At 39.9% G+C, this 11,908-nt stretch overlaps 1 protein-coding gene across 1 annotated transcript; it reads right to left on the bottom strand.

Annotated features, from left to right (window-relative positions):
• Positions 1-1,297: 1,297 nt before the first annotated feature.
• LOC108670731 (phosphatidylinositol 5-phosphate 4-kinase type-2 alpha) lies at positions 1,298-10,864 on the bottom strand. Its single transcript, XM_018158223.2, has 8 exons — positions 10,588-10,864; positions 8,137-8,234; positions 6,812-6,922; positions 5,958-6,136; positions 3,982-4,163; positions 3,587-3,677; positions 2,702-2,764; positions 1,298-1,830 (listed from the first exon to the last, which is right to left on the bottom strand). The coding sequence occupies exons 1-8, from the start codon at positions 10,714-10,716 to the stop codon at positions 1,643-1,645; spliced, it is 1,041 nt and encodes a 346-aa protein (XP_018013712.1). The 5' UTR covers positions 10,717-10,864; the 3' UTR covers positions 1,298-1,642.
• Between the last annotated feature and the right edge of the window lie 1,044 nt (positions 10,865-11,908).

The raw sequence follows: 11,908 nt of genomic DNA, 5'->3' as shown, positions 1-11,908 counted from the left end.
ACACATGCACGTTCACAGGACACGTACATGGCAATTACGTACACGAAAAATACGTACACATCGCAGTTATGTACACATTGCGCACCATCAACTACAGAACTAATAATAAAGTAATAATGTAAGACGTACATGCTATTCTCACGTACATGAGGCACTCACGTACATGAGGCACTCACGTACATCTGTCTCTTATACACATCTAGATGTGTATAAGAGACAGGTGCTACACTAAGGGCTACTGCCTTGAGGTCGTCCGTCCTACACTAAGGGCTATTTAAGGTCAGGATCTTCACGTCAAGGGAAGTCACAATCAAGCTACTTGCCCATAACCGGGCAAGCAGAAACTAACTAATTAATAATAATTAAAATTAAAACTAAATTTAAAAATACACTAATACGTAAACGTCATTCGATGCATCAGCCTAATTATCAGGTCTTACCTCTTGTTTGTTCTGTATAATGTGTAGGACACACAGAACATACTTGTTCTGTACGATGCAGAGGTATGACACCACACACACACACAACATACTTGTGTATGGTGAGATGCGTGCTGAACACATTCCTCATGATGCAGAAGTATGACACCACATTCTCCACGTTGAGGCGAAACATCCCCAGGTATTGCGGCAGCAACGTCTTGCCACGTCTCTCCACTATAAACTGCAACATCAATGTTGTGTTAACATCAATGTTATGTAGTGCAACATCAATGTTGTGTAGTGCAACATCAATGTTGTGTCTGTCTCTTATACACATCTAGATGTGTATAAGAGACAGCAGAACATAAGTAGATGAAGTGTAGTGCCAGAACATAAGTAGATGGTCGCTCCTGCCGTCTAATACCAGTAGATTTAAAAGTAGATACAAAACAAAAGCCTAGTTCAAGTAGATATTCAAGTAGATACGTAGATACAAGACACGGTTAACACATGCAAGTAATGAGACGGTAGATGTAGTGCAAGTAGACATTACAAGAGCTCAATCTACCTTCATCTACCAGTCGTACACGGAGAAACATACAGGGGAACACACATGAGTATTGTCCGCATGATCTAGACTCCTACCTTTCTAGACGCACCTAGCGTCTAATTTCTAGTCGAGAAACTAGTCTAGCACCTAGTCTAGTTTCTGGACCACTTAGGCATGAACCATTACTCCTAGAGACAATCTAGGGAACCTACAATGACTTGTAAGCTTTACAATGGACATTTTTTACATTTCTATGCCGATTTAGGATGGATATGAGTTTACAGTACAAGTAATTCAGTACAGTACAGTACAAGTAAATACTATACAGTACAGTACAAGTAAATACTATACAGTACTGTGCAAGTACATACTATACAGTATGTACTATACTATACAGTACAGTACAAGTAATTTGTGATGGATATGAGTTTACAGTACAAGTAATTCCTTGAAAAACACTGATCTTAAAACGTTCCGTGATCTGTCCCTCCAAGATTATTCATATGCGAGATAAATATAGACAACAAGGTGAGGATAAGCTATGTACATGTTCTAGAGTACGGCTCTAGATCAGGGCCTAGTACGCCCTCTAGACAACTTTATAGTACGGACCATATGTTATGTTCTAGTATGGCCCCTAGACGCTCTAGTACGGCTCTAGATACGGCTCCTAGACGATGGCTTGGTTCATGAAGTCGAGGAAGCGGCGGCCGTACTGGTCAGGCTCGACGGTCGAGATGCCGTCAGCAGAGGAGCCGTACTTGACCGTCTTGGCAGCCTTGGCAGCTTGCTTCTTGACGCCGTAGTGTGTCAAGACGTCGATCAGCGCCATGAAGTACACCTCCGGCTGGGGGGCGCCTGGGGGGCGGCGAGACGTTAAACTCGTGGAAAAATAAATGGCATTAAATTGTCCACCTCAGGCTGGGGTGCACCTTCGGGTAAGAGAAGGTTGGCATAGGGTAAGTGTAAGGTGCGGACATGTTGCTGTTGTTATTGTTTTCGCTGTTGTTGTTGTAATTTAATTGCCCATCCTGGTAGTGGCTACAAGAGAGAAGTGATAGGTCACTTGGTCAGGCAATAGGTAAGTTCTACGACCATCACTGTTCATGCCCACCACAACCAAGCCAGGTACTCACCACACCCTGGACAAGCCAGGTACTCACAACACCCTGGACAAGCCAGGTACTCACAACACCCTGGACAAGCCAGGTACTCACCACACCCTGCACAAGCCAGGTACTCATTTATCAACCAGAATTTGAGGAATGGCTGAGTTGGCCATGGGCTGAACTTCAAGAAAAAACATGTCCTGCATGGGACTTGAACCCCCAGGTCACCGGGTGCGAGAGAAACCACTGAACCACCGCACATTTTCAGGGGCCGTACTTTCATAGCTTGCCCAAGTATGCGTAAGTTCTTACGCACGCGTAGCTCTTACGTAGTACATACTTATGCACGCATAGTGAATAATTTCTTGGCTGTTATTGGTGGGATAGGCTTGGATGGCCGTCAGTTATTGGCTACGTTGCGGCTACGGGGCGATCCATGGCCCGCACCTCCCTCTCTCTCTCCCACTCTCACCTCCTCTACCCTCTCCCACTCCCACTCACTATCACACGATCCCAACTTTCTTTCCTCACTCAACTGCCTCCCACTCGCCCCACTCACTCTCATGGCTCTCTATGGCGTAGATCTCCACGTCCCCACTCCCCCCACTCCCCCCACTCACTCTCATGACTCTCTATGGCGTAGATCTCCACGTCTTCCTCCTCTGAGTCCCCCGACATCCCCGCTGCACGGCAACATATAAACGTTAATAAACTATAATAATATCTATATATCAATATAGTATCTATAAAATAAACACATAAATAAACTATAATAAAAACTACATATATACAAGATCAACGCGAGCAAAATGCAGCTATAAACTACTTATAATGATATCTATATACTAAAATCTATAGGATATCCATACAATAATAACTATAATAATAAACTAAGATCAACACGAGCAAAATGCAGCAAAAAACTTTAATAAAATCAAGAAAATAAAATCAATAGAATATCTATATAAGAATGTCTATACAACAATATCTATAATAATATCCATAAAATAAAATCTATAGAATATCTATATAAGAATGTCTATACAATAATATCTATAAATAATAATAAACTCTGCACAAAGCAGTAAACACGAACGTATAATTTCAACGCATCACAGGCCTGGAGCAGCGCAATGAAGTGAGAAGATGAAGGCACCGTGCGGATGACAACATGCTATAGGTATAGGCTAGCCTATACCTATAGGCTATACTTATAACCTATACCTAAAGGCTATCCCTATACACAGAGGAATACATATATACACCTATGATATCCACCAGGGTCTGCCCTGGCCTCATCATGCAGGGTCGGACTGGGTCTCACCAGGGTCGGGCCTCACCAGGGTCTGGGCCTCACCAGGGTCTGGGCCTCACCAGGGTCTGGGTCTCACCAGGGTCTGGTTCTCACCAGGGTCTGGGCCTCACCAGGGTCGGGCCTCACCAGGGTCGGGCCTCACCAGGGTCGGGCCTCACCAGGGTCGGGCCTCACCAGGGTCGGGCCTCACCAGGGTCGGGCTGGGTCTCGGTGTTGCCGCGCGTGATGTCGTGGATGCCGAGCAGCAGCGAGTAGTCCATGAGGTGCAGGCGGGTCAGGAACTGGGTCAATGAGGGGTCATTACTTATTCATAATTAATACTAAATAAACATAGCTTATCAAGTATATTATTCATGCCACATACGTCATACTTATCATGTGGTGATAAAAACCGGAATTTATTACTTATTCATAATCAATACTAAATAATCATTGCTTATCAAGCATATTATTCATGCCCCGTACGTCATTCTTAACGTGGGGTGATTAAAACTGCATATTCATTACTTATTCATAACACTAAATAAACATCACTCATTAATTATATTATTCATGAATATTTTAATTATTGTACACCGCGCGCACCTCGACGTCTGCAGTAAGGGTCTCCATTAAGGACTGCTTCGCAGGCTCGCCGATGTGCACCTTAGTGCCGTCCTTGACAAAGTCGTTGTCCTTGAACGTAGGCAAGTCCTTCTCCAGCTCCTTGGTGGACGCCTCCCTGTCCACCGTCGAGCCCTTAAGGTCGTATTTCCTGTAATTAAGGGCTAGTTACTTTAGGTTGTCTCTCCTGCACTAAGGGCTACTGCCTTGAGGTCGTTCCTCCTGCACTAAGGGCTACTGCCTTGAGGTTGTTCCTCCTGCACTAAGGGCTACTGCCTTGAGGTGGTCCCGCCTGCACTAAGGGCTACTGCCTTGAGGTCGTTCCTCCTGCATTAAGGGCTACTGCCTTGAGGTCATACCTCCTGCACTAAGGGCTACTGCCTTGAGGTCGTTCCTCCTCCACTAAGGGCTACTGCCTTGAGGTCNTGTAGTGCAACATCAATGTTGTGTAGTGCAACATCAATGTTGTGTAGTGCAACATCAATGTTGTGTAGTGCAACATCAATGTTGTGTAGTGCAACATCAATGTTGTGTAGTGCAACATCAATGTTGTGTAGTGCAACATCAATGTTGTGTAGTGCAACATCAATGTTGTGTAGTGCAACATCAATGTTGTGTAGTGCAACATCAATGTTGTGTAGTGCAACATCAATGTTGTGTAGTGCAACATCAATGTTGTGTAGTGCAACATCAATGTTGTGTAGTGCAACATCAATGTTGTGTAGTGCAACATCAATGTTGTGTAGTGCAACATCAATGTTGTGTAGTGCAACATCAATGTTGTGTAGTGCAACATCAATGTTGTGTAGTGCAACATCAATGTTGTGTAGTGCAACATCAATGTTGTGTAGTGCAACATCAATGTTGTGTAGTGCAACATCAATGTTGTGTAGTGCAACATCAATGTTGTGTAGTGCAACATCAATGTTGTGTAGTGCAACATCAATGTTGTGTAGTGCAACATCAATGTTGTGTAGTGCAACATCAATGTTGTGTAGTGCAACATCAATGTTGTGTAGTGCAACATCAATGTTGTGTAGTGCAACATCAATGTTGTGTAGTGCAACATCAATGTTGTGTAGTGCAACATCAATGTTGTGTAGTGCAACATCAATGTTGTGTAGTGCAACATCAATGTTGTGTAGTGCAACATCAATGTTGTGTAGTGCAACATCAATGTTGTGTAGTGCAACATCAATGTTATGTAGTGCAACATCAATGTTGTGTAGTGCAACATCAATGTTGTGTAGTGCAACATCAATGTTGTGTAGTGCAACATCAATGTTATGTAGTGCAACATCAATGAGATGAAGCTGTTATAACGTTACAACTTCAATGCTATCTTGGTACATCTAAACCGATGTGATGACATCAACAAATAGAGCCTCTACATTAACAATACAAATACTTATACATAATCATCAATAATACAAATACTTATACATAATAATAAATGGCCGATGGACAAGAGGTTAACAGGAGCCACTGAGCTATTTGGCCATCAGCGTCCGCCGCTCTCATGCAAACAATGAGATATGAAGCCTTCCCCCCTTCCGCCCCCTCCCCCCATGAATGATAGCAATGAGATATAGAGCCTGCCCCCCTTCCGCCCCCCTCCCCCCATGAATGATAGCAATGAGATATGAGGGCCCATACTTTCAAAACTCGCTAAGTGAACGTAAGTACTTACGCTCTATTTTCTTGTCTATGATTGGTGGATGTGGCTTGAAAGGTCGTCAATGATTGGCTGATGAACTTACGATCTCTCAACTTTTTTGAAAGTATAGGCCCAGGTAACCTCACCCCCTCCCCTGGTATTTGCCCTCATCTCAATAATTAGGTGACAAGTCGCCTTTGCTTTACACAGCGTCAGATCACAGACACCTCATGGCCCTCACAGACACCTCATGTCCCTCACAGACACCTCATGGCCCTCACAGACACCTCATGGCCCTCACAGGACACCTCCCTCACAAGCATCTCCCTCACAAGCCTCACAGGATGGTACTGCTTGAGCAGGGCGTGCATCTGTTCGACCTCCTCGCTGGTGAGCGTCTTCAGGATGTACATCTTGTCGCTGGTGATGAAGAAGCGCGCGGCGCTGCGCCCTGGCGTCTCCACGGACACTGGCTGCGACCTGAACAATTGACCAAATTAATAGTTAACTAAAAATAATTAATTAATAATTAACTGTCGCTGGTGATGAAGAAGCGCGCGGCGCTGCGCCCTGGCGTCTCCACGGACACTGGCTGCGACCTGAACAATTAGGAAAATTAATAACTAATATATAATTAATATATGCACTGAGAACTCATGTAGTGGAAACTGGAAAGGAAATCATCTATACGCAAGGTGTGTAAGCTTTCTATGTTTAGTGGGACTTGTAAGTTGGCTGTCCACACCATTATTGAACTAATGTTATTAGTTCAATGAATTATCTATTATTGAAAGGCTGAGATAATTGCTTGGGATGGCCAGGAAAATTCATTGCAACAGTCAGGAAATTTCTTGGAACTTGCAAGAAAATTTATTGGAACAGCCTTGAAAAATGTTAAGAAGTCAGAAAAACTAACTGAATAAACAATGTATAAATAATACAGATAGGGTATCATCAAAGTGAACAAGCAATTGTGAACAGTGATGGAATAAGTACTGGTTGTGATATACATGATCTTGTACAAGTTTATCAACAAAACCATTCAATATACTGTCCTTTACAGAAATGTTTCAACACATAATTGGAATAAAGACTTTGGAATAATCCAATGCACACAGTACATGTATATATAATATATATATATATATTAATTACCTTGTTAAAGATTCCCTGAACTCGTGGTCATCAATGCCGAAGCGCTCCCGCAAGTTTCTGAAGACGATGGGGCAATATTCCTTGACTTTGAAGTGTGATGGAAGGTTCTCCCTGCAAGAGATGGGGTAAGTCAATACTTGGGGCAATATTCCTTGACTTTGAAGTGAGATGGAAGGTTCTCCCTGCAAGAGATGGGGTAAGTCAATACTTGGGGCAATATTCCTTGACTTTGAAGTGTGATGGAAGGTTCTCCCTGCAAGAGATGGGGTAAGTCAATAATTTGTTTGATCATCGGCTTTTCAGGTCCTTTCTTGAATTAACAACAATTAGTAGTTGTGATAATATGATTTTGTTAAATGGAAACAAATAAATGCACTTAAATGTAACTTGAAATAAAGGAAAGAAAGATATGAAGGTATAATATAGATTATGATAGCAAGTTCACTGTTGACAAAATAGAGCAAAATATTACTAATTTCTTCAGCTTCATTTATAAATAAACAATGTTGAGAGGATGTAATTTTTTTTTGACAAATGATGGCAAAAAAATGCCCGAGTATATTTCTACATCTAGGGACCTGAGGAGTAGCAAGATGTAATTATGAAAGCGAGTTTACAAAATGCCGAGAAGTTCAGGATGGTCGAGTGACATTTACGAAATTTTAAACGAGTTTATTAAGATGGCCCTCCCTCACATATATTCATGTGAAGGAGGGGGAAGAGAGAGAGAGAGAATGTAGCATGTAACAGCTTGTCAGTATTCAGTTCACACTGTATGGAACAGTCAGCATTTTCATACATATATAAATAAATATAGATATCTGCAAAACTAAATGGTTACTGAAATTTAAAATGAAATTGAAATGAAATTTAAATGAACACCAAGCAGTGACTGCCATGCAGAATTTTACTTTATTTCTTGATCATTAAAGTTGTGTGATTTTGTAAATGTAACATAAAATGATAACTTGGGTATTGCTTGCAACCAATACTTAGAGACATTTTTGATGGCCTTTTTAACACACTTCCGGTTGATAGAAAGAATTTGCTCTAAACTCAACATCTGGAGAATATCCTTTCTCTTCAATGCAGTGCATTACAGATGTAAAGCTAATAACCACCCATTATACATAATAGTCATATTTAAATAAAGTATTTCACTCATCAAATTAAAAAATTATAAAATTAAATTTCTTTTATGAATAAAATTGTAAAGCCTTTTTTATGTCACTTGGATAATGAGCTATCATAAAATTATAAAGATGTGATCTGATGCAAGATCACAAAATGTCAGCCATGACAGTGAGGCTGGGCGGAGCACAGACTTGTTGAAGAGGTGGTTGTCCACGCGCACTTTGCTGTGCGCACGGAAGTCGTCCGGCATGAGCATCACCGGGATGTTGATGTGCACCAGCTCGTTTATCTGCAACACAAGTGAAAGATGTTGAGCATCACATGAGCATCACTGGGATGTTGATGTGCACCAGCTCGTTTATCTGTAACACAGTTGAAATTAAGCATCAAGGGTAAGCAGGGGTAAGGGTATAAAAATGGGTACATAAATTGCCCATACAAACAGGCATTTAATAATGATATGCATTTCACAGATGCAGAAGCAACAAAGAGGTAAGTTTTTGGTCAGATAAATCTGCACATTATTCCAGTGCAACTCGCAATAAATGAATATGATGTAGAGATCTAAGAGCAACAAGGCTATGAAAACTAGTATTTTAGAAATAAGCAGAATTTCACACATGAAAATGTCAGTGATAAAAATTCACTTTATGGTGACGCCAAGACATTAAAATCTGGTATGAGGCCTCTGTAATTGAGCCTAACTGGCCCATGACTGTGGATTTGTCTATTTTTGGCTCATACACTTGGGATCATGTTACCTAATTGAATAAATAAACAAGTGCACATATTATAGTCAATAAGAATACTAGCAAATAGACATTCATTTCATTACTCAGCTGAAGTTCTTGTATTGAATTCAATATGAAACATTTTGCTGAATTTTTCAGATATTGTGAATAAATATATGTCATTGCTCAGGTGATTTTTAAAAATTACTTCCAAAAATGTAAGGTTTTTTAAATTAGCAGGGGTAAAGGTAAAAAATATTAAGCAGGGGTAAAGGTATAAAAATGGATACATAAATTGTCCATACACACAGGCATTTAATTTGTTCAATTTCATGGATGCAGAGGCAACAAAGAAAGGTAAGTTTTTATTCAGATAAATCTGCAAATTATTCCAGTCCAACCTGTATTAAGTGAATATAATGTACAGAACTAGGAGCAATAGGACTATGATCCACATTCAGAACAAATTTTTGTTCTCAAACTCTTCAGTCAGACATGTCATCAAATTTTTTTACTCTTTGCTTTTTCAATATAATTCAATAGTCAAACAATAGTCAATATAATTCAATAGTCAAACAAATAGAAATTTTTTTGCCCTATCCAAAGGCCATATTTTTAAACAATGGTCTTACACAAATCTTCATATGAAGTAAATCAACACAAAGTATGTAAAAAAGCTTTGCGTTTCCTGCAAGGTTTTGAACTTTGAAAAATCAATTACTTTCATCATTTAAAAAACTTTTTTAACCAAGATATTTGAATAGGATTGTCTAGGGACCAGCAACAGATAGCCTATTATGAGATGAATAGCTATAATTTCCCTATTTTCAATAATCAGCAAAAATTTCCTAAAATCACTGTTAAACACAATCATTCACAGGCAATTCTTGAAAATACCCAGTAAAATCAGGCCATTTTATATTTTACTTGAGGGGCATAATTGGGCTGACAGTGAAATTGTGCCACACTCAGGATGATGTATGTTTTCGGTGAATTTTCCCGCGTATTTTCACTTTTTTTAATCTATTGCTGTGCACAGTTCGCGCAATGTAATGAAAATTGATTCACTTGGCGCACGTGTTCGCGCAATCCCGGCCATCAATTCTGCCGAGTACGAGCAGTTTGTGGAGGAACAGACGTAAGCCGCAGTTTACGATTACCGTACGTTCCGTATCCGCCAAGCGGAACGCGGAAGACGCGCTGCCGCGTTACAGGCGTACGAGCAGTTTGTGGAGGAACAGACGTAAGGCGCAGTTTACGATTACCGTACGTTTCATATCCGACAAGCAGAACGCGGAAGAGTCAGAAGTAACCCGGACATGTCTTACATTTTATTATTGACAGTTCGACTCGCGTAGTCAATATACTCGCGTATATTGTCGACTTTCTAAAGTACGGCGCACGGCGCATTTTTTTTACCAGCATTGTACGGCGCACCACGCAGGTCGTTAAAATGACAAAAAAAATTCCCGCGCACCTGGCACATCTTCCTGACCATGGAAATTGTGCAATACATGGGTGGCTTCTGCTAAATTTTCCACTTTGGCCATTATGCAAGTCCATCAGAATATCAATTAATAAGACCAATGCAGGTTTCAGTTTTAAACAGGACTCGTAGTTATTACAGCTCCACTTTGAAAATTTATACCAAATGATCAAAAAATTGCAAGTAAAATGCATTATTTTGGGCTGGCTTGAAATATATCAATCTTTATTGCTGTGAGCCTGTGACTGGAGCTTTCATGCCATTTTTGGAGTTTTAAGATTCCCACTAGATAAATTACCTACTATGATCCTATCTAATTAAATTGACAGTTTGCAATCTAAAAAGAAGTGACAAACTGACAATGCAACAAAATCATATTATCATGAGACATGATGTCAAATATTTCACTTTACAACTTTTCTCACCGAATGATTGACTCCCCACATGAATACGGACAGCAGGGGCTCATTTGCTCTGAACAACTTCACTTTCTGGTGCTTGACTCTGACGTGCTTCTTCTTGAGCTTAGCCGCTATTGCCGCCGTTGAAGCCATCTTAGACCTACGTTATAATATAAATAATATTTATTTAAATATAAACCTATTTTCGAACTAATCAGCTAATGAGATCGACGAAACACGGTCACAACAGATATTTCATACTAGATTAGTCGTTCTCACTGATCGTCAGAATCAGATACACCTAATATTATTGATGCATCGATAACTGAAATTGTATAGACGAATGAACGCCTAGGTCTGCTTGAAGGGGTTTAATTCTATCTCATTTCGTTCTCCATTGTAATCAAAGGATGCATAATATGTATTCAAAACCATAAAAAATTTTAAGATAAGGCTGAAAGGAGGTTTTGATTCCGGCCAATCCATAACTTTTTGATATTAGAGTAAAACATATGTTTGAGAACTTAATTATTCGTGCATCATTTATTAACATTTAAACAAATTACGGTTAGATTTCAAAACTTCATGGAAGGATGATCTGTTGTCATCACACATTTATGTTTTAAGTCGAATAACAGCGTGTTTTTTTAATAAAGCGTCATCAGAGAATTAAAAAATTAATTTTTGATTGAATTAGGTATATCAAAACTTGACCTTACATGATACAATATTATCACTATCAATCGCCACTCGAAAAACTTCCTTTTAAATTATTAACACATATTCCCAAAATATTGATAAGTTTATCTTTAATTTATCTTATTAATTATTCTATAAGTATACATATCTATAATTACGCCAATTGACACCGCCTCTCACCAACAATGATGGAGTCATGCTTGAACTTAACCATAGATGGTAGGGTCAAGACGTGCCTATTATTAGAAATAAAATTTTAAGTGTATAATGTAGGTTAATGAGTGAAGACGGTGCCAGTTTTGCTCGTGTATTTTCACTAAGAAGAGGCCTACTAATGCACTAATATGTTCTGAATCCGAACATGATCACAGATTTTCTATAAAAAATCTCTTTTTAGCGCATTTTCTCATTTATGGAAAAAATGCACTATTGTGCTCGCCATGTCCGTCTGTCTGTCTGTCCGTCCGTCCGTAACCTCAAGTTTTCGTCGACGAGAAAATGAGCTCTCTGTCACTCACTGCTATGAGTAATGAGTTATATTTTTTATTAGTTACGTGCTATATTTGGCAATCACTTAAGAAATGAAACTAGGCTTTAGAAATAGTTGAAACAAAAAAATCCCCTTTCCTCGGACGGCTCCACGAAG

Source organism: Hyalella azteca, unplaced genomic scaffold (assembly GCF_000764305.2).
Source record: "Hyalella azteca isolate HAZT.00-mixed unplaced genomic scaffold, Hazt_2.0.2 contig7332, whole genome shotgun sequence".
NCBI lineage: Eukaryota > Metazoa > Arthropoda > Malacostraca > Amphipoda > Hyalellidae > Hyalella > Hyalella azteca.
The sequence above is the reverse complement of the archived record's forward strand: the minus strand, read 5'-3'. Positions and strand labels throughout refer to the sequence as shown.